The 23684-nt window shown below is 46.9% G+C and overlaps 1 protein-coding gene across 4 annotated transcripts in view; it reads right to left on the reverse strand.

Moving 5' to 3' along the window:
- Positions 1 to 23684, reverse strand: part of LOC108023859 (polypyrimidine tract-binding protein 1) — a 140197-nt gene that overhangs the window by 8054 nt on the left and 108459 nt on the right. For 2 of the 4 annotated variants that reach the window (XM_050889128.1, XM_050889127.1), the window contains 5 exons: positions 15290 to 15555; positions 6997 to 7323; positions 6648 to 6933; positions 5979 to 6172; positions 5330 to 5363 (listed from right to left, as the gene is read on the reverse strand). In XM_050889128.1, the coding sequence (XP_050745085.1) occupies positions 5330 to 5363; positions 5979 to 6172; positions 6648 to 6933; positions 6997 to 7323; positions 15290 to 15418 (970 nt within the window). In that variant the 5' untranslated portion in view covers positions 15419 to 15555. The remainder of the gene's footprint in view (positions 1 to 5329; positions 5364 to 5978; positions 6173 to 6647; positions 6934 to 6996; positions 7324 to 15289; positions 15556 to 23684) is intronic. The other 2 variants (XM_044095595.2, XR_006368554.2) reach the window with 2 other exon arrangements.

Genomic DNA, 23684 nt, shown 5'->3' on the forward strand with positions numbered 1-23684 from the left:
TACAAAAGTAGCAATGGAAATGCAGGTAGTAAATAGTGGAGACCGAGGAGTTCGCAGCGCAGAGCACACAGTTCAACAGTTGGCAGTAAATCCATTTTATACAGACGACTGGCTACCTGACTGACTGACTGCCTTGGTTCCCAGTTATCCGGCGGACTTGACTTATGCCAAACACCGAGCAATTTCGTTTCGTTTTTGCCAGGAATTCGGGGCAACAATTGCAGAAGCAGAAGCATCGGCAGACATCGCCATCGACATCCACAGCTGCAGGTATTGGCAGTGGAGCATATTGAATGCCAGGCATGCCGCCCTCCTCCGGTCACCAGCATAACTCGGCGTATGAACAGCAGCTGCCGGTTGCCATGCAAAGCGCGCCCAGCCCGGCAGCCTCAATCTTTATTCGTATTCCCAGCTCCGACCGACCGACAGACTTGATAATAATTTATTATCGCCGGAATGTTCCTCCGAAAGTTTTTTCGCTTTTTGCGGCTTCGCGACACTAACGTATGCAGACAGCGGAGCCGATTCCCCGACGGCCCATTAGTCGTGTGTTTGAACGTATTCTAGATGAAGAATTATGCGGATGGCGGTGGCATATTAGCCTGGGAGTCTATAAAGTTGAAAACGCCTTCTAAACGCCCCTGCTTTCCATCTCCATTATCGCCGGTGTCAAAAGCCAAACGGAAATGCAAATTCGAATTCAAATCGATGGCTTCCATTTAATCACATTCCCTCGATCGCCTGTCACATTGCGTTTGGCTGCTAAAGCGATTTGTTGCGATTATGAAAAATTCATTGAAATTATTTGCACATTGGATTTAATTTTTCCTGTTTCGGGCACTTTATCAAATTGCATTTCTGCCACAACATGTAGCGCATAAAATTTTATGAAATTATTCCGCGCATACGTAACAACAACAATCAACCCGCGCACAAAGAGGGGAAATCACGCGGCAACACGCCGGATCTCTAAACGCATAAAAATTCAATTAAACACGTTTCGACAATATTTTCGGCAATGATATAAATTTTTATCACGCCATTACAATTACATAAGCGGATTACACGGTATATGTGCGAGTGTCCGGGTGTCGGGGCTTGCTTCCCAGACGATTTGCAGACTGATTAAGTTTTCTTTTATTGTAATGCAAAGGCAACTCAATCCCAGCCCCCGAAAATGGGCTATCGAATGTGGGTTGGTCGGTTGGTGGGTCGGCGGGATGTGGCCCGGCAGGGTGGTTTCCGGCCGAGTGGGGCAGGAATGGGTACTGAATGCTTGACAGCCTAAGCGGCATGTGTCAAGTGTCTAAAGAGCATGCCCTAGAGAGCCTCTGGGCCCTTTCAATTGGGTCTTCGCCTAGTCGCAGGCTGAGCGAACAAAGCGCTGTCAAAACTAATAAAATGTCTGACTGGCTGGCACCCGAAAGGGTTTTGGCCCAACTTTTCCGGGCTTTCGGCCTTTTTGTTGCGACGTTTGTTGCTGTTTTTCGGCTAGATCAATCCCCGCGTTTGAAGTGCGTTGTTTGTCCCCGGCTTCGAAGTTGAGCTCGCCACTTTTATTATTTGGTATGCAAACAGCTCTCAGGTGAACGGCAGCAGCGAACCGCACACTCGCCTGCCCCGACCCTCCCCCTGACCCTTTGAAGTGCTAAATTCGCCACCCATCGTGGCCCGCAGCGCCTTTGGCCCCACCTCATGTGGAAATCGCTGTTACGTGTCCTTGTATGTTGCCATTAACATAACAAAAGCAGCCGTTTGCCATTTGCCGGTTGACGTTTGCTTTTCGCTTGCCAGTTGCCTGCTACACTGATCAAAAAACATGGGAAGCTCGTCACAGTCTCAATAACATTCTTTAAACGGGATATCTATTCAACACTTATGAAAGACACTGATGATACATCTTTTTAGGGCTTTATATCTAAGGAGTTACGTAATGCTGTTAAATAATTCCGAAATTTGTTAGCAAACCCTCCTCCAATCCTAAGGGTTTCGCCGGAGTGCATTTGTTTGTCGTGCAGCTCCTAGCTCCTTTAAGTGTCATTGGCGGTGCTTCTGTCTTTCCGCTGTCTGCTTAGAGCTACTTGGAAATTCAAAGGTTATTACATAAAATTTTAGCCTGCCATTTGGCTGATTGCCCGTCGAGACTCTGGCCGTCAATTACACGCTGGCTGCTTGCCTGGCTCTGGCTCTGGCTCCTTGGGAAGCGAGTTTATCTAAATCTATTGGCACCCCAATAATAATACGCTTAACGTTCGACTTATCGACATCTCGCCATCTCGGCTGTGCAACGGGGCGTATGGGTATCCAACTTTTCTGCTTCGCCCTGGGCTGAGCCCTTCGGAGCGTTTAATCAGCAATCTAAGCTTTATTAGCAGTGCAGGCAGCTGCCAAGTGGCGCAGGACCATGAGCAGCAGTGGTGGCTGTAACTTTAGCTGCAGCAGCACTCTGCTAAGCGGTCTGCTGATCGGATTTTCCCGGCTCAGTGGCTCAAAGTTGCCTGGAGGTGGTGGCTCTGTGGTGCTGCTCTGTGGTTTGCGCTGCACAAATCCGGTAGCAAGAGCAACAACAACGCCGCACGGAACAGAAACAATTTTTAAGCAATTAATACGTTTGGCAACATTTCTGTTTACTTTGAGCGATAAGCCCCGAACTGCTGACAGAATGGATGCAATTTGTAAATATAAATCAAAGGCAGCATCAGCAGCAGCAGCAGCACACCAGGGTTAAGTTCCGGGCTAGCAAGCGGCTTAACTCCCTGCCGCCCGGCACTCTGCATGTGGTTGCGTCTGTTTGGCAGAAGTTTATATTTGGGTATTTAAACTCAAATTAAATGCATTTGCATGCAAACAAAGGGGAAGCCTGTGTGTGTGGCCGCAAACAAACCGTTTTGTGTCACCAGAGACAAAAGGGAGAAGCAGACTTTTGTGTTGCCCGACCATACAGCACACACTGGCAAAAAATTTACCAGAGATTGGATAGCCTGTGGCGGGCGGAGGAGGCAGGGCGGGGAGGGGACGGGAGGTATTGTGGCAACAAAACCCATTATGCTGCAATTATGCGCCACACTTGGCAGAATGCTCGAAGAACCGGGCAAGAACTTGCTCAATCGATGTGTTTTGGTAATTAAATCAAGTACATAATGGAGCAAGCCGAATGGAGAAATGCAGCGCAAGTGAAAAGTCAACTGGGAATCCCATAAAATAATAAAACACACACTCGGGGCGGGGGAACTTGGGGAGCAATTCAAACAGCAAACCCCATTAACTTTACAAAGTTAGTTAAATTCATTTGGCAAACAGACGACAGACTACGAAAAAGCAGCAAGGAGACAGGAGACAATCCCCTTTTCCATTCGAGAAACCAACCAACCAACCAACCAACCGACCGGCTAACCGAGCCAACGAGCTACGAAAAGTCACAAGTAAATTTTATTTCAATTGTAAGAGCCAGCAAAAACTACACAATGATCATGGCTGTGTGCGGTATAAAAGGTGTATATATACAGGACCTGGGGAGCGGGAGGCTAAGAACCACACACACGCACGGAGAAAAAACAAGGAACTTCGTAGTCCGACGACGCTTCTAGAAAATTAGTTTAGGAGCTTTGAATAATTTTCTCAGTTTTTTTAATATTGGATTATTCGAATGTTTAGTTAAATCCACTCGCCCAAAGTATTTTTGTGACACAGTTTTTTTGCATTTAAAAAATCGCTTCTTTGTGTATTTAAAGTTTGGTACAAAATCAACTGTTTGGAGCTGCTTGTAGCTTCAGGCTGCGGCTCTGCCTTATAGGAAAACTGAGCAGGACTCAGTACACATTTTCTCGCCGTGCACACACACTAAAGAAAGGCAGCAAAAGCAACAATGGGCGACAGCAACAAGCGCAATGATAACTAAATAAATGGACATTTTTATAGCTATGCACTTCCGCACTCAATCTTTTGTGCTGCGAGTGTGTTAGTGGGTGCCGGCGTGTGTGTGGGCCTGTATGTGTGGCAGGATGAGCACATGTGAAAGCATGTGTTTTGTGCATGCATTTTAGCTCTCAGCTCAGGGGCGCTGCCCTCTCGCCCCCTGGCCCCAGCTCCTGTGCCTCAACAATGGAAACCAGCCACGAGCACACTTAATTCATGTAATTTCACACACACACACCAAGCAACGGAGGAGCAACAGGATGCACAAGTGCTGGAGCTGCCACTGCACCACCGCTCCGGCTGAGTGTGGTTTCACTTGTTGCCAGTTGCCGCTGCCGTGTTTTAATATACGAGTATGCAAGCATGTGGCGTGTGCCAGTCTGCAGGACGTCGAGTGTATTCTCATTTTCATTGTTTTACAATTTGTAAGCAGAACTTATGACAGGATAAATGGCAGAAGGACAAGACTGGATAGCCAAGAACGCTTTCCATTCCACCTCCGAGCTGCCTGATGGATTTGTCCCTGCTGCTGCTGGCAAAAAGCTATTAGAAAGCCATTTGCTGCCGGCTTTGCCCGGTTTATTCCATTTGGCAATACAATAAATACTGCCACTGGCACACGGAAAAAGTGCAGAGCACCATCTCTCCATTTAAATGGGTTTTATAGCCCGATCGGGCGCTGCTGCTCTAAATTTATTTACTTTCCTCGCAGGGACTATTGGCTTTTGCCTTCGCTGCAATATGATCGCTTTGAGCTAGGAATCTTCAAAAGCGGTCCAGGACATTTACTACCCAGGCTTGGTGGTCCTACTTTATATTTCCCACACGGCGATGCATTTTATGGGGATACCGTTGCATACCCAAATTTCTAGAAGCCCCCACGTTTTTAAGGCTTTTTCAATATTTTAAACAGTTTGTGCCGCATTTTTGTCAGCTATTGCTTTGTTAGCCCACCCGGTCCCCGGCGACCCCACATTCCGGGGTTTAAATAATTCATGGCACTTTTGCTGATTGCACGTAAACGGCGTAAATGCCAACCGGAAGCGAGGATGAAAGGCAACATGGAGAGCAGTTACACGGGTAAAGGATAAAGCGTTGGCCTCGCTCGATTCGTTCAGTGTAAATTCAATGAATAACCAAGTAAACTACTTATAAATTGTTCAAGGAGTGTAAATTTATGTGGGACACGTTGTGACCGGGCAAAGCTAGACGGGACAATGGGTGTTTTTACTTCGGGGGAGATAGAACAGGAGTCGGATAGCGATAGAGACAGATATCAACTACGAATAAGATGTCCTCAGAGGAGCGCACACTGCATCTCCCCACCACGGTCATCCTCTAGCTTGGCCCGGACAACAAACAAATAAAATCGAAAGACTGGCAATTAATAGAGTAATCGTTTGTGCAGACGTACCAAAGAGGGTAAAGAGAGCATCAGGCGTGACCATCTACAGAGAAAAAGAGAAAATAGAGTTTGTCGTCAGTTAGCGAGAGATTCGATTCAGATGTATTACAAATAATAAACAACAAAGTACGTTAAACAGGAAATAAACAAATTAAATCATAGGACGTGATGGATCTGGACTCTGTGTTCAGTTTCAGGCTGGGACGCAGAGATGGAGATAGAGAGGCAGCGGGGAAGGGAGGTGGAGAGGAGATATTCTCAGGTCCCAGGCCTGTCAGCAGATGCACTACACAAATACGAGTACAAATACATGGTTGTCAGATGTGAAATCAGTGAGTGAGAGGCGAGAAATCAAAGCGCGCTTTATAAAAGGTCGAAAAAAGTGAGAACAAAAATGTAGCAACATACGGAAAAATGCGGGCGTACTCGAAATGCAAACTAATTTTGCACCTTGAATATAAGATGTTAGAAATGGCTGATGGAATTTATCAATGTAGCGATGTTTTATCATTTCTTGCCGCCTTATTCACATCCTAAAATACCATATATTTATTAAAATGGTATAAGCGGGCTACAACTGGTTCCTCTTCTAAAATCCAACCGTGGTCTGGGGCATCCCTTACTTTGAGAGTACCTTATAGTATAGAAGCGCACTTACCTCCTCATTTAAATTCGAGACGAGCAGAACATTCGAGTATCCGCGCATGGCGGGAGCGGCTGTCTGCAGGGCGCCGCTGTTGGCCAGCGAGAAGGCGGCCAAGTTGGGCAGGGCGTTGCTGTAGCCGCCGGTCAGCGGAGTGCCTAGGCCCAAGGCGAAGGGCGGCAGGACTCCCGGGGCGCCCAAGCCATTGACTGAAAGAAATTGAACAAGCGTTAGCCATCTGTCAATGCCGAGGTATTCCGATTAGTTGCATGCCACTTAAGCTCTATTTGAATCGATAGCAGGTGTAAAGGCAAAAAGACTGAAAACAAGGCACAGCGCTGCAAATTGCTCTCTTGTATAAGTGTGTTATTTCCAGTGATGCAAAAACCGATTTCTCGATATTAAAAGGGGATCAAAGACACTCAGGTCAGTCCCCTACAATTAAATTTGGTTTATTAGATTTTCTAAACTGGTAAGGCTATAAAAAGTCAAGAATTTAGCTTTTGATGGAGTAAGCTCGTTAACAATACTTCAAGGTAACGAAATCACTTTAAAATAAAATGCTTCAAATATATGCTTCACTGGATGACATGTTTGAAACTGTGTGGCCGTTTGTGTGGTTAGCAACAAGAAGCGAAGGAAAAACATAAAGGAAAAATCGGGAAAATGTTCCGTCCGTGTTACCTATTTTATCACCTGTGAGAGAAGGCCGCTGCCGGGCGGCGATCAGTAGCAGATCATTGGTGTTCATCAGTCCTCCGGCGGTGGGCATGAGGTCCACCCCCGGTTCACCTGGCGGCAGCGCGGGGTTCGTGAAGTCCCGGGACTTGTCGTTGTTGTACTTCACATTCAGCGCCGTCAGTTTGCTGTTGTCGATGCGCAGCGTGCAGCAGCCGTTGTATATGTTCTGCCCGTCCAGGAGCGACTTGGCGTGCTGCGCGGAGTTGGCGTCCGGATATTGGATCAGCGCCTGCGACGGAAGGGTTTTGTCCATTAGACGCATAAATGACTTCACTCAACAACTGCAACTTACCTGGAATGAATTGTTCTTCGTGAAGGTGACGATCTTCAGCACCTTGCCGTAGCGCTGGAATATCTGGTGCAGAATGTCCAGCGAGACGGGGTACATCAGCGACTCCACGATCACACGGAGCACGGTGTTGGGTCCTCCGGCCGAGTTCGTGTTGTTTCCGGCCGCGTTCACTGCGCTCGTGTTGTTCTGCAAGATGCCCACGGCACTGCTGTTGCTGTCGCCGGAGCTGTTGGCATTGTTACTGGTCGCATTGGCGGCGGCACAGAGGGGCAGGGGCGATCCGCCCGCCGGGGACTGGATGCGGTAGTCGCTCTGGACAACCGAGTTCTGGAAGCAGAAGGAGGAGGGAACATGATAAAGATGTTGAGCCAATTGACTGGGGGAGCGCGCAGGAAACTTTTATTAGTTAAAGGCGAAAACTTTTGCGCATTAATCAAAGCAACTGGCAGTGCACAAAATTTATGCAGCTTGGCAACTTTTTTAAGGCTAGAAGACATTTACACTCAGAGAAATGTTCTTTTAGTTGTGTGCTATTAACAGTAACTTTAATTTCCTTTTCTGCGAAAGATCGTTTAAATAAGTGTAAAACCTCAAGAATGCTTATTCTACTGACAACATTTTGTATAAAATAAAATTAAAAATGTAAGCTTTAACTCAAATCCATTTTTTTAGTGCACGAATATGCTAAATGTTTTTTACGGCAGCCAGTCAAAAACTCAGCGGTATGCTGTGCTATTTGGGAATCGTCCTCGCCAACATAAATCTCAATCAGAATCAATAATATCAAGTATCGTAATAATGAAGGGAAAACGGGAGGTGGTAGGCAGAGGCGTCTGCCGATGACGAGGATGCTGGGCGGATGCCAGATACGGTTCTTAGTGAGCAACAAAAACTTATTGCGTGAAATATACACGTTCTATCGGAAAACAATTTAATGACATTCGGAAGTAAATTTATTCCTATTCGTGCTGAATTTTGATTTCGAAAATCATAACGTAAACACATTCGACCGCCCACCGCCACCGACACACCGACCCACCTGCCCCCGATTTCCGCTTATCCTGCCCATTTGCGACGCGTTTTTGTGCGTTTGTCAGCAACAGGAGAGGCGGGGAGGAATAGGATGGGAAAACTTCACGGCAATCCTCCCCAGGCGTGCTATTTGTTTCTGCCTCCGCCTAGATAAATTCCTTTCCATCGGAAACAACGACCTGGCCGACGTGAGCTCCGTCTTCGACCCTCGCTCGAAGCCAAAGTTTGTAAAAATAATAAAAATTGATTAGAATTGCCGAGTGCCGAGCTGCGTGGCTAGACAGGGCGTATGTGGGATGTGCCGAGTGGCATGAGTGGCACGAGTGGCCCATGATGATGCGGCTGCTTCGACTTCGATTGCCATGCTGGCTCCAGATGCCAGTGGGATGCCATCAGTGGCTAGGTTTCCTTTCCGCCGCCAGTAATTTGATACTTCACTTTGCCTGATTATTATGATGACGATGACGTTGATTGTGTAAAAATTGTAATGTAATTGTGGAGAAGCGTTTGCCCATCTATTACTCGCGCTGTCCTGCCCCCTCTGCAAGCTTTGTTTAAACACCAAAGTTGGTTAGCATTAACTAGCTGTCAAGTGGGCAATTGGCAGGCGTTTAAGCACATTCATAATTGTGCATAAGTTTGCACCGACACTTGAGTAACTACTTGCCCAGCTGGACTTCGGACTTATTGCCTTCTTCACTAAGCGGAAAGTTTATTGCTCGACTTTTTAAATTTAAGAGCAAAAATTTTTTAAAATACCATCTAGATTCAAAACAAAAGAAGATTTAAGCCCTTACTTTGAAAATGTAAATGCGAAAATACATTAAAATAATTGCTTTTCTGTTCAATTACGTAAGGATCTTTGGCTGGTAATTTCCCCGAGTGCATTTAAGGCCCATTATAATGGGCATTCCCAGTTGGAGGCTCTAAGCCAAACCAAATTTTGGGAGCACTTGCACGCATATTAGGCTAAGCCATTCTAATTATCCTGCAGGACACAGGGCGGGCACTGGGAAGGGGACGGCGTCGGGGAAAGTTTAGGGACCACAACCAGCAACATCATTAAACATAACAAATCGTTGTGTGTGTGCGGCTGTGTTTGTATTGGACTTTGCTTGTCGCGGTTTTGCCTGTTAATGAGTCAATTGTGCGCTCCCATCCCCGCTTGTTGTTGTGGGCTGATTAGATATGCAAACAACCAGACCACCCATCATAGGGACCACCTCACCACATTGTTATAATTTAATATCGATGGGCTGCCTGCTTCTTGCCTCCCCTCCTGCATAATGCCACATTTGATAAGCCAAAATGCTTTGATAAGCGAAATGTATCGACTACTTGCTGATAAGCACATTTATCGATCGATGCGTGTCAGTGGGAAAATCTGGACAAAAGACACACGTGTCCCCGCCACTCGGCCATTTAACTCATGCGATGTGAAGACCGTAATAGGGAAACTTTAACGAAGATTTCGCCACTAAGCTCAAGGATGCTCACGGATTCCTCGGAAAACTATGGCGGCCAAGTTGAGATTGTGGTGCGCCAGGCAAAGTCTCCACATGGCACAAACAAAAAGCATACCGAAAATCTTATACTTCGCAGCTCGCTAAAAGGAGTTCCCAGCAAAGTTTTGCAATATTCAACAAGCGGAAAAGAACTCGGCAATTGTTTTATGATTTTGATGCGGTTTTTGCATAAGAAATAAACCCGGAAAATGGCTGACAAAAGGCGAAAGCTCAGGGCTGGAACCGCAGCTCTAAAGGCGCCAAAAAATATTGACGTTGCTTTCACTTAAGGTTTTGCATAAATATTTTTGTTCCATAGCGCTTTCGTGTGCTGCTCCTTTTTCTTGCGGCCAGGAAGTTTATTTTCATTGCAATGTCACACTGAGTACCTTGGCTTCCCCTCCCCTGACAGGCGCACTTTAAACTGCATGGCGAGTCCTTCCGAGCAGCAGGAGGACTCAAGTGTCGTCGCCCCTTTTCAAGAGCCGGCTGAAGCGAGAGCTTAAGTGTTCGGGCCAAGTTGGAGAGTAAAGCAGCTACAGACGCTTGGCCACAATCTCCGCCGGATCCCCGATCCCCTCTTCCTTGGCCAGGAGGAGCTGCCTTTTTCGGTGCCTTTGCAACTGGAAGAAGGAAACTTTTTTGGGCCACTACCACTACAAGTTATGAACTTGTGTAGTTAAGTTTTAAAGCTGAGCTAGGGATTATGTATTACTTTGCCGTGGGTCGTTTATCTGCTGCGTGGTTTTTACGGTCAAGCCAAGGAGGAGAAGTGGCTCAAAGTCAAAGGAGGGCCAGCGGTTTCAGTGCCAACAAACCATATTTGTCTTATTTATGCAAAGGGCAAACAAAAACAGCCGCCCCGTCAAGTGTGCTAAAAGCCTTCGGCAAAAATGTTCCACAAATAGGACTATAAAACCGAGCGGCTTAAATAAACACGAGTTACACAAAGTAGCAAAATCCGCTGCCCAAAAAAAAAAAGGGGGAAGCCACTTTCGGGGCGCCGTAATGCAAAACTAATCAATACAATGAAAATATTGACTCAGCCGCTGGAAAAGTCAGTGCATACATAAAGTTGTCAGTTGTCGGTTTTTTGGGGTTTCTGGCTTCTCCGGGTTGCCGACAGTTCCGCACTTGTTATCCTGCCGCGCTCAGCCCCCCTTGCTGCCCCACTCCACTCGGATCTCACGTACTGCGAAACAATGTAATTTAAATCCATTTTCAACACGTCGCCAATCAAAATGGCAAAAAGCTTTAGCGTGCCACAAGTATAAGCAAACATTCGCATCCGCATAACTCAAAGGATCAGGAGCAGAAGGCACAGCCACACTCGCGATGCTCCTGCTCCTCGGCGCTGTTGTGAAAACAATAAGATTAGCTTACTTTTGCTTTTGCCTTCGATAGCGATGGCGATGGCGACGGCGACGAAGAGCGATGAGCGGTCGGGCGGGCGGTAAAGTAAACGTGAAAATAAAATGGGAAAACAGGAAAACAGCAAAGAACAACACAAGCCAGGCAGCGCATAGAAAAATAAACATCGAGCAGATAGCATTCGGCGGATAGCACCGCATATGTGAAGTTATTTGCCTGGGCGAAATCCTTTACTGCACACGCCTGAGAGTTAGACAAATAGCGTGCCGAAAGAAAAGGCCCCATAAGCTGGTCTCCGCACTCCCCGCTTTTCCAACCCTGCAATATTGACAGCCTGTCAGCAGGAGGCGCAAATTAAATAACACATTGAGGTCTGTGTCGCTGAGCCAGGCTCATATTATTAACACCAAATCAAACGTACGGCCTTATCCCCGTTGGCCCGCTATTTATAGACATGCGGGGCTCAGACATCACGAGTAAGACTTTGCTAATCAGTTTGATCCTTTCTGTGGCTTAATCGCTTGACATTTGTATTAGTTCAGCGCCGTGCGCCCACGTCTTCCGCCTCGTTATGCCCGGACTCGCCCCAGGTGTCAAACGCGGTGTAAATTAATCCCACTTCGTGCTGCCGCCTAATTTTCATGTGTGAGCCATTAATTGACAATTGCTGTCCGTCACTTGCCTCCTTTGTGTTTTTCTTGGCCGACTCGCCATTGTTTGGTTTGAAGGAGGCGTCCGTAAAATGCGGCTCTCTCTGTAGTCGGCAATTTAATTTAATTACAAGGTAACCTTATCACTGCAGGGAAAACGAGCACCTGCCCACACACACTCGGTCGATGCAAACACATGAAAACAAGCGCTTGGGAAATTCATTTGCATGTGCACTGCGAGAAAAGAGATCCAGTGAAACAGTACGGCAATAAGTTCTTATTATAAGTGCGCAAACCACTACGATAGTAGTGAATTTTTTCTTCTTCAATAAAACATGATAATTTCGCCGCACAAGAAGGTTCAATTGGTTTTCGATTTTCGCAGGGCACCCTTCACATTAATCACTTTTTTCGGCAGGTGTCTGTTGCTTGTTTAGCTGCTGCAGGGTGGAGCGCATTCAATGGGCTGCAGTGGACCGGCACTTGCCTCGGCTCCATTGTCCTTTTCCCGTTGGCCTGTTTTGGTGTTTTGGCGGCGAGTGCCAATTATGATGATTACCCGAATTTGCGTTCGCACTTGAACGCGCGACTCCCGCTGCGGTGAGGCTCGAATGGGAGCCATCTTCACTGAGCATGCAACGATTAATCAATTGTGCTCATCTAATGAAGCCAGGGTGGCGGCGGAGGGCGCTGGCAAATGTTACACTGGAGATTAGGCTGGGGATTGGCCGCCTTTTGTTGCGAAATTATATTTCAATCTAATTCTTTGTGGGCCGTGGGCCGGCCCCATTTCCCCGAGTGGCTGTCAACCCTTTTCGGCCGTAAAAGAGGCCAGGCTCAAAAATTAATTTATCAAAATTACCCAAAACAAAACTGGCCCACAGAGGCAACAGATGGGGCCTCGCAGTTACACACACAGAACAATCACATGTCAAATTTGAAACCCACTAAACAATGCCAGTTGCGGACCTTTGGGGTTGGATTTCTGGATTGCTATGTGGGGTGGCTGAGTGGCTCTTGGGTTCCTTGGGCAGCTCTTTGCGGTCGTAACCGCGTGAACTTGCCAGTGCATTTATCTTCATTTCTGGCATCGTAGTCAAGGGTAGTCGCAGCACAGGAGTAGAAATCTGGAGGGGCGGGGGCCCTAAGACGCCAGAGTAAGACATCAACGAAAATAGTCACAGAAAACCAGGAGCCGAAGCAGAAATAGAAGCAGAGCTTTCCGGACGGAGGTGAAGCGAAGCAAAGGTGAAAGGACATCCCAAGACATGACATATTAGAATCCTGTTACGCAGCAGCAACAGCAGCGTTGCCGGTTGACTGCCAAATTGCCAACATAAATGTCAGGGGGTGGGGAAAGTTGGGTGGTGATATCGCTGCAAAGTATGCTACGGGATTTTTCATTTCTGTCGCTTGGTTTTCCTCCTATTTGTTTTATTTTCTATACCATGCAATCACTCAGCCGTTGAAATCACACATGTGTGCGACTAGATGTCTCCGCTTCCCAGCGTGTGTGTGGGAGTGTGTGGCGGCGGGGGAGATGATTTGGAAATCCTGTATTGCTGATTTGCTGCTGCTGCTGTCGTCGCAGCTTTGCCTTCAGGTGCGTGTCGCCTCCTCTGCTGGGGTTAAAATCCCCGAGGGCCATGCAATGGATTTGTCTCTCGCTCGGTGGAGATGAAATAGAATTTCCCCTCCCATCTCTCCCGAGTTTAAAGCACAGAACAAGCTTTGCCAACAGGAAATTGACGAAAATTCGAAATTTACGGAAATACCCAACTAACGAGGGAATTAAAAAAGACTCCTCTCCTGCAATTGCACAGGACCCGCACTTGACAGCAAACGTCTCCGGCTTCTGCTCCTGCTTCTGCTCATATGATTTCTTAAGTTTCGCTGCTGCCGGGGCGCCGACAACAATTCGCTAAGCATCTTATCTGGAGCTTGCCACATTGCAGCAGCAACAGCAGCAGCAGAAACAGCGGCAAAAGCTGCGACAGCAGCAACACAAATAGCGAATGACAGGCGGCGAAATATGACGCAAAACGCAGAAATAAAGGAACAGTCAACAGTGGCTGGGCCAGGACGCCAAACAATCAACTGAATGCTGCGCAGGTGGGCCGCCAGACACACAGGACACAAGGGAGAGGAGCGGCAGCTGGGGAAACCCAAGACAAGACATTCGCACAATGGACATGGCCAGAAGAAAGAACGCTGAATGAAATGAGAAATTGTATAAATATGTTGGCAGCGCACAGCACACAAGATTAAACCTCTTCCACTCGCACAAACACACTCCCCTGCATTTTAAGAGATTTTCCACTACAGAAGACGGCGGCGTTGACTTTTCCACTCGTCTGACTTGTCTCACGTTGTCTGCGGGCCAACAACAAGGCCTTTTACCAGGATTAGTAGTTAACAAGAGAAATCTGCCCACGCACACAGAGATGGATGTGCAGATACACACACGGGCCGGGCCACAGCCGAAAGGTAATCAGGGAAATGTAACTGTATTGTTTGGCCTAGCTGGGTTGCCGTTGTGGCTGTTGTTGCCGTTGTTGCTGCTGCTGCTGCCATTGTTGCTGCTGTGTCACCTAAGTCACAGGCCGCTCCCTTGGTCTGCTTCTTGTTTCTGGCCCCGTGTTGCTGTTGCTGCTGCAGCCTCTTAACCTTTTTTCGTTGTCGTTCGTGCCGCTCGTGCTGCTGCTGCCGTTGCGATCTCTTTTTAAGTAGTTTGCTTTTGGGCTCACCACCACCAAATCCTCCACCGTCAGGTGGCGCACACCCCGCAAAGGTGACAACCTCGCTTTGGGTTTTCTCCTGGCCCGATTGCTGCTGCTCTTACTGCCGCTGCGGTTGCCTGTGCCCCTTGCCCTCAGAGCAACCTTCCAACATCCCAACCTCCCAACCTCGCCACCCACCAACCCCTCCACTTTCATTTAAGTAATCAAAATATGCTTTTGACTCGAGCTAAGCAGCTGGCATCCCTGTGCTGGTCTCCTGATTCGTTTGTCTCCTTGGTATGCGTGCGGTTTCATTTGTATTTATGTTCGCCCCCACTCCCGGCTTCCCCGCTCCGAATTTCTCTGTGTGGGCTATCCGCAAAACCCCAAAAACTATGCATTTTACTGCTTTTGTCAGACACGTGTGTGAGCTAGAGTGTGTGCGAGTGTGTGCGCGGCCATGTGTATTTATTTGAAAGCTTTTTAAACTTTGTCAGTGACTTTGTGGCTTACGAAATTAAAATTAGAAATTGGTTTAGAGCACCCACAAATACAGGCACGCTCTCAAAGGACATTCGAGTGTGTGTGCATTTATGATGGGTCCAAATCTCTTAAGGAGTGGGTTTACGTTGCCCAGAAAGTGTAATTAATCAGACGGTTCGCCGGGCCGACCCACATTTGCATATAAATCGTAGCCGCTTCATTTGTTTCCCCTGGCCGAAAACTTAATTGCCACATTAATAACACTTAAGACCGGAAGTTGTGCCCAAAGCAGATATCGGTTTAGAGGGCCCTGGGAATTTGCAGGGAAAAGTTTGTGTCTTCGATGATGGAATATTAGAATTACAACAGATACGGCAGGTGTTCTTTTGAGGGATGTGCACTACCACGAATTATAGCTAAATACCACTATAGACGGTGTAATTGTACTAAAGATAATTATCTTTTGAAGGGATTTCGAGAAGAATTCCAACGGCGCCTTAAATGCTTATAATTATTAAATATTTATACTCACGTTGTGACTCTGGTCCGTCTTCAGCTCGCGATGGTTGGAGAACTGCACGTAGACCATGCGGCCGCGCATCTGGGGCGGATTAACTGTGTAGCAGGACACCATCGACGTGGCGGAGATCTCGTCGGCCATCTCGATGAACGCCTGGTTCTTGCCCTTGAGCACCAGCACGTTGGTCACACGTCCGAACGGAATGCCCAGGGCAATCACATCCGACTCGCCGGACTCGTTTGGAATGTTGCGCAAGTGGATGACTTTGGAGGCCTTGGCTGCAGGGAAAAAAAGGGGAAAATGAGCATACGTTGTTTAAGCGATTGAAATATTAAACAGGTGACAATCCCTACAGGCCCCTCCCTCTTTCTCTCTCTATCTGACTCTATCTCTGTCTCTGCTGCAACAGCCCCGTCTCTTTTGGGGACCATATCCGGTTCACTTAATGGCCAGCGCTGTCTGCACTTCCGCTTCCGCACTCCACTTAATTTGTTTATTTTTGGGTTTTATTTGTTGCCCGCTTTGTTGCCAAAGGAGAGTGGGAGGACGCAAATAAAAATGTTGATAACATGGCCAAGCGCCGCCACATTTGTATACACTTTGCACAGTTAAACCCGCTGAGGGGGCGGAAGTGGGTGGCATCGCCATAAATTCATTCATTGCACACTTTCAACGGCTGTGAATAATCCAGCAGCAACACGGCGACAATGTCCGGCGCACAGACAACGTTTGAGGCTTTTAGGCACTCGTCGTCGTTTTTGCAGCTTCTCTGCTTTGCTGTCGCCTCTCCTCGCCGGCTACTTGTTTGTTATTTTTGCATAAATAAAACGCCCACCCACCGCCATTCCCCCCAAGTGGTGCAGCACAAATGGGATTTAGGCTGCCTTTGGCCCTGGAAGCGATTGCAGCCACATTTCGGGGATATCCCTGCAACAGCACTGAGCGAAAGGTGTTGTATCTGAAGTTCTTTCAAAGACAAACTTTTCAAAATTCTAAATGACACATCAGAACATTTATTCACAAACAATAATGGGTAATCAAAATTCAATGAAATTAATAATGAAATTAATAATCAAATTAATCATGTTCTCACTTTTTCGCAGAGTGAAACCTTTACCCTGCCCCAAGAGTGCGTTAAATTTTTATAAACAAAGGCAAACAAATTTGCCACTCTTTATGGGGAACTGCAGCTGCGGGACGAAGTGGGGAGCGCTAGAATCTGTCTGGCGCTTAGTCAACACCTGTTAATGTGTTGGTTTGTGCGCTTTTTATTTTCTGTGGCACCTGCAGGAGAACAGTTTGCTGTTCATATGCAAATGAAATGCAGTCGCCTCCTGCCCTCTTCCGATTTTCACACATTCTGGTGTTTGCTAAACAAGCCGACACATGGGCAGAGATAGTCCACGGGAGAACGTGGCCTGCAGTTCCGGACGCAGTCCATCTGTCGTTTTAATTATGCCCGAATTTAAGTGGATTTAGCTCGGGGTTTAACCGAACAAAAATAGGGTAGAAAACGGTAAACCTAAACAGGCATTTCTCTGTCAGTTAAATTTAAAAGTAACCAAAACGAACTTCGATTTCACAATTTAATAAAATTCGGGGCAATGCCGTCCTGCCACTTAAGCATTTGAGCAACGAATTTCCAAGATTGAGATAGATTGATAGTTGGCTCCCGAACTTTCCCCCATAACTCATAATGTAAAAGGGTCATTATCCGGCCAATTCCCCACATTCAATCATAGCCCAGACGCTGGGGGTCAATGTTCCAATTTATTTCCCAGTGCTAGAAAAACCGCCACAGGACCTGAATCGGGCCTTCCTCTAACCCACTTTTGACCACCTTTTGTGCCTGCGAAAGGGAAAAGTCGAGCCACTTCGAGAGGTTCGAGACCCGAGTCCCGGGACTCGAAGTGCACTCTGTAAACTCTCCCTGCCTGCCGGTCAATGCTGAATACAACTAATCGGAAATTACACTTTTTGATTAGTTCGAAACGGAAATGAAGCCGAAACGAAATTATGCAGCCGGGTCAGGGGCCGTGCGGTCGTTATAGTTGAGCATTCAGCCGACCGAGCGGCAGCTCAAAAATTTATTAAAAATCAATGGGCAACGGCGGGGCGATGAGATCTGCTCCATCACTCTGCCGGCCCACAACTCTCCATAAATAACAGCCGAATCGAAATCGAAAAAGACTGGGAAAACTGCTGCGAGTCGAAACTAAATAAAAAGTGGGGGCGGACGCGCGGGCCGGAAATGTTCTGCACAAGACAAACAACAAATCAAGTGCCGCAGGCCAGTTGCCGGAAAAAACGTCGACGGCGAAAATATGTAAAGGTATCTATCATGTATGATGACGTTGTCGACGAACCGGTCGAAAAACTGGCGAAATTTGTGGATTTTTTGACGTTCGGCTGCCAACAACTCAATTCGGTTTTGCAGCACTTGCTTTTCTCCTTTTGCTACATTTGTTTCAAATCGCAGCAAACACGCTGCCTGATGGTGTGAAAACGAGAAAACGAGAGATGCCAGTGCAACAATGGGCGATTCGACAAGCGCTGCATCTGCCGGAGCCCTCGGTTGCGCGGGCTCCAACAAAGGCGGGCGGCATAATTGAAAAGGAAGATGGCGCCGAGCGCTGACGACAACCGGAAACATAGCCAGAAGCCCGGCAGCTACTGCTTCTACTGGAGTTGCAAAAAATTGCAATTTGAATCAGTCTGTTCGGTTCGGGGCTCGGCGCTCCGGGTTGGGGGTTGGGGTCCGAGGTTCGTGGCCTGCGGCCGGATTTGTTAGCAGTTATGGCATTGCTGCTTTTTAATTAACAGCGAGTTAAATAACCCGAACCCGCAAATATTTGCGCAGCATACAATAATTGCAATTTGCGGCGGAGTCCAAATTAATCACGAGTTTAAAAACAGCTGCTGCACAGCTCGAGAGCTTCCTCACCGGCACACTGATACTCTGGGTAATTATGGTACAATGCTAAATCAACAGGACCCGAAATGCATTAACTGCAGAGGCTGAAAAAAGTGCAGCGATAAAATTTGCATTCGATAATGATGACGCCGGGACTGCCTGTTGACTGTCAATGCCCCATGGATGATATGAATAGCAATCATCCGCTCGGCTGCGCGTTAAAATGAGCTGCAAGGACGTGGGGCCAAAGCTCAGCAGTATTAATGACCCTCACACAAGCTGCGCCAAAAGCGGGAATAGCGGGGAAAGTGCCCTCCTGCCCAGCCTGCCGTTTTCAATTAAACACACACACTCACCACTCACCATGAGTTGCACGAAAATATACATAAATAAACTATTTATAGCTAATTGAAAAGTTTACAAACTGTAATTGAGTTCGGACGACGATGGTTGGGCCGCAATGAATGGTCAGTCTGACCAGCGTGGCGTATGTGTAATAATTCCACTCTGCCCTCCTCAACACCGCAGTGCTGCGCACCAAGTTAATTAATGACAATTTAAATTCATAAAGCAAACAGAAACCCCAAACGAAAAATGTAAATGAAAATGAATGGAAAAAGCGAGTCGAACAAAAGAAAAGGGCTTTCCCCAGGGGCGGGGGCGTGGCTTTCGGGATGAAATAAGTGCTGATTGTTAATAACAATTAAATTTATGCTTACATGGCGGCATTTAATGATTTAATGTGAGCGTGACGCCAGTGTTTGTCTCCGCCTTCCGCCCACAAACTGTGCCAAGGGTGTGTCAACAGTCGAATATATAATTTGAATAAATACTCGCTCAACTCACGCACACAGAGCCGTTCGAGCGCCTTTAATTATGCGACAGTAAATTAGATTTTTACAAGCTCACACATCATAAATTTTAAATTGTTGGGCAAACTTGTGTCCTTTACGTGTCTGTCGCTCTGCCCCATCCGTCGCTGTGCCTCTGTGTGCACAACGACTTAATGATATTTGCTCAGCCAGCCGGGCTTGTCTTTAATTTAAACATTTGCCCACGCATAATCAATCATGGCACAATTTTTTGGCAGCAAATGAAACCCAATGCCAGCGGCCCCGTTGCCTTTTGCATTTCAGCAGAGTCCCCCGCCACGAGAATGGGCCATAATTGAAAATAACGATTTTCCTCTGCAGCTCGGGCCTAACACCCGCAAGAAATGTAATTCATTAAAAATTTGTCAGGGAGGAGAAGTGGGCGAGGCTGGTGCTTCTGCCGAGTGAATGCGAATGCAAGGAGTCAACGTACGCAGTCAGGTTTGAACAGGCCGAGCGATGGCGACGACTGCGCTTACAAATTTTAATTGCATTTCAATTACGAAATAGTTTTTTTCGCCATCTGCCTCATTCCTGCCGCCCTGCCGCCCCGAGTTGGAGCCTGGAATTGCAGTGGCAGTTAGCTGGCTGGAGGATGCAGTCTAGAGTACCGAGATCTTCATGTCTGTGTGCAGTCAAGTGGCTTTTAGTCAAACAGCCGACAGCCAGGACCAGACTAAGACTGCACGTTGAAAAATATAGTTTTTATAGAATATTTGAAGGCGCTATGGACGGATTAAAATGGACCCTGTAAGTTTAAATATTAAAAAGCCCTACAACTAATGTTTATAGTTTAGTTTTGTCTTTTACCAAAACTGGTTGATTTCGATTTATAATTGGATTACATTTTTTTTAGTGATCTACTTCATCTGGGAGCTGGTTAGGAGTCCGTCAAGTATATCTATTGTTTAAGTTATGAGCAAACACAGAGGAACGAGCAAGCTTCGGTTTGTTGGCCCTGGCAAAACTTTCCACTTCATTTGTGCATTAAAACTACGCACACAGCAGCAGGAAGCTGGATCAGGCCTGCAACGGGTCGTATGCTTAATTAAATGGCACACATAAATATTTCGCAGCTTCCCCCAGTCACTCACACAGTGGTGGGAAAGTCAGAAGTCAGGCCGAGCCCTGCCCGAAAGTCCGCTGCCACTAACCGCACTCACGTACAGTGACTGCCATAAAAAGTGGCACACGACGCCGACCAGCCAGCCATCCAGCCAGCGAGTCAAACCAGTTGACAATTGGTGTTTGCTTTTGGTCTGGCCGGATTTTTACACTCCTTTCAATGCTGTCTCAATATTGATACAGATGGCAGAGAAAACAGAAAAAATTATGACAATATTATTTTATTGACTGCGAAAATATTTACACGCAACGCGGAGACCAGGAAGCAGACTCAGGGACGTGCGAGTGATACTCGAGCCAAGGCGGCACGCGCAGGATTCACAGGGCACGAAGGACGCGAATGCGGACATGGACACGGACACTTGCCGTCTGCCAAACTGTCGCCTTATTGGTTATGGCCATAAAAGCGTTTAAGTGTTTGACCAGACCACCAAAGGGATGGGCCATCGAACTGCTGCGCTGACAGCAACGCACTTGAGCTTTAAATTGATGGCAGTGCCCGGCTGATTTAAGGCTTAAGGGATGACCGGTCATGCATAATGAAAACAGAACACTGAATATACAAATTTTAGATATTTTTTCAGCATATTTTCTCTGCTGCCGCTGGCTGTCTGGCCAGGGAATTAGCAGTGCTAAGAGCCAGAGAAAAACCCAGTGCACACGCAGCGGCAGCAGCTGCGGAACTCTTTTTTTCGGCCGTAGCAGCTTGGAACCATAGGTGGTGAGCTGACCATTAAGCCCCCAAAATCGGTCAATAAACAAACAAATGTTGGTGGACTACACAAACAGCGTGGAGGCGATGCATGTGTGAGAGCTGTAACAATAAACAACAAACTGAATCGGGGGGAGTGGGCCAGAGTGGCGACAACAAAAGCAAAACACGGTCTGGCCACGCTTGATGTTTCAGCCGGACACGCGACATGGCCACGCCATGGTCTACACACGGAAAAAAGTTTAAAGATTGGCTAATCGATTCGTCCTTATCGAACACCAATAACTTAATGGGTTCATTGTGGATAAAATGTATTATATAAGTATTAATGGGATGCTTATCTGAATTATAAATAACGCTTTTTCTTTTTAATGTAACCAACGAATTATCTATTTATAATATTCTTGGCTTATCATTTCTTTAAATTATTTGTGATACTGTTCGATGTCTTTTACCTGATTTCATTTTTCTCCCTGTGGTTCTATGAACTAAATGTTACCGTTTAACTCTCAGGGGTCTCGTATACCTGGCATAAAATATTCCTAATAATAAAAAATCGATTAAATCAAGAGAAACTATTTATTAGCCGGCCAAAATTCGTACCGAAAGGGACCTTACTTCTAAGTCTGAGTTTCGCAAGAGACCACTGGCTTTAAGTGTGTGAGTGTGTTTTTTGTTCGCCCACCGCACGGACTCACCCTCCCACCAACGCACGGAAATACGAGCCACTCAGTTCAAGTGGGTGGGCGTGGCGCCGCCCCTCCCTCCTTGCTGCCATAAGTCCCGCCTCTCCACCCCCTACGCGCTGCACATGCCAAAGTGTTTTTATTACATTTACGTGAAAAATTTGTTGCATGTCCTGCTAAGCTCTTGTAACGGAAACGAGAGCGTGAGTGTGTGCGAGCCGCCATCGATGTATTGGTTTAGTGGCGCACGGATACGATTGAGCCGAGTGCGTGTGTTTATCTAAGGCTCGACCACAGAGGCACACAATGCTCATTGTTGCTTTTCGGATTTTTGCTATTTACTTGTCTGCCCTTTGTTGAGCTCTCTGTCACTCCTGGACCCTCCAGCATGTATTGGCGCTTGCAGTGCAATAAAAGTGTCCTTACACATTTATTTAGCAATTCCTTTTGTTATTATTTTTGGCATCATCGGCATGGCCTCTGCCATTGTGTGCGCGGAGAGGGCTTTAAGTGGCGACCGCAGGAATGAATTCATTGGGTTTCCGGCACCCTTCCCGTCCCAACGAATATCCCGCTTCCTTTAAGCGCGACTTTAATGGAGCAGGACAAAAAACTGCCCCTGAGTGTGTGCGTGTGTGTGTTTGCACAAGAACTTTGCGTGGAAAATTAAAATGGCCGCAGGTGGCAGGTGTCAAAAAAGGGGAGGTGGGCGTTCGGGCCACCAAAATGCCGTTGGGTCAAAGGCGTCGTCTGTGTCGTCCATCGAACAATGACAGAAGGCAGAAGGGTGAAAGGTGAAAGGCGAACGGCGAACCGCTAACTGCCTTTCTCTCTGTGCGTGTGTGCGGGTGTCTGCTTGTTGCTTTTTAATTAATAGAAAAGTCCTTTGTAAAGTAATAAATAAATATTATGCTTCCGCTTTGCGTACATTTTTTCGCTCTCAGTCGATTGCCATTCACAGGCTGCCGATCCTTCCGCAACCCCCGTTTGTCGTCCTTCGTCCGTCGTCCTCCCATCTCCTGTCGTGACCTTTGACTGTCTGGCGGCTAATACTCAAGCCTTCTCTTTGTGGCACAAGCCCACTCATACCCATCATCGACGTGGCTGGCGGCGGTGAATGCTGTTAATTACGGCGAAATTGCAAAAGCATTTTGAAAAATCACACGAAAAGGATATCGACGCCCAGCACCTGCATATGGCGTTAATTAAATTCGCCCAAACAAAAGCAACACAATCAAAGGGTAGAGCAGTCGATTACTTTTGAATTTCAGCGGAAATTGTTGCCTATTGATTTGTTTGCATGGGCAATCATTTTGTGGCTCACTGGATTTTTGTGGGCAGGTATTCGGCTTTCGGGTTTCGGCTTTCAGATCCAGTTTCAGCTTTTGGCAGGGATCCTGCGAACCCGTCAAATATTTGCCTAATGTGTGGTTCATTCTGCTGGTTTCGCTTCAGTTTGGTTTTGTCGGGTTGGTGTGCGGTTTTTGATTAGCTTTATTACTTTGCGGCGGCATATGCAGGGTGGTTTTCGTACCGCCCGTCCGAGTTTGTGTGCGTCCGTGGGTGGGTTGGGGCGGCTAATTAATGTGTCGTCACAGTGCGTGGCCAGTCAGCGGACGGCGCCCATAATGCAAACGAACGCGAACCATTTTTCCCGTAATAATTTCAAGGCAGCACAAAAGGGCCAAGCCAAATGTTTTCGCTGTTGACTTGTTTTCCATGCTAATTAGTAGGTTAATTGGCTATAGGCATCAAAGCGCGCTTCCCTTCAATTGGGGTACTCAAGTGCCCCGGCGACTTTGTGGCCAAGTTGAAGGTTTAAGCCTAATGCTACACCGAGGGAAACCAACTGAGCTAAAAGTATGTGAGTGATTGATATAAAACGTTTCGATTGGGTACATTTTCTTTTTATAAAATGAAAAATTAACACAATAGAAGATCACTTTGGAAAGCCATCAACCACCCCACAATGACCGACATTTTGTGGTTTATCCGCGGGAACTTCCGGTCAACTGATTTATCGACTGTCATAACTCTAAAGTCATACATTTTTAGCTAGAAACAATTAGGATTTAGACGTTTTAAAAAAATTTCTCGA

The sequence above is a fragment of the Drosophila biarmipes genome, chromosome 3R, assembly GCF_025231255.1.
Source record: "Drosophila biarmipes strain raj3 chromosome 3R, RU_DBia_V1.1, whole genome shotgun sequence".
NCBI lineage: Eukaryota > Metazoa > Arthropoda > Insecta > Diptera > Drosophilidae > Drosophila > Drosophila biarmipes.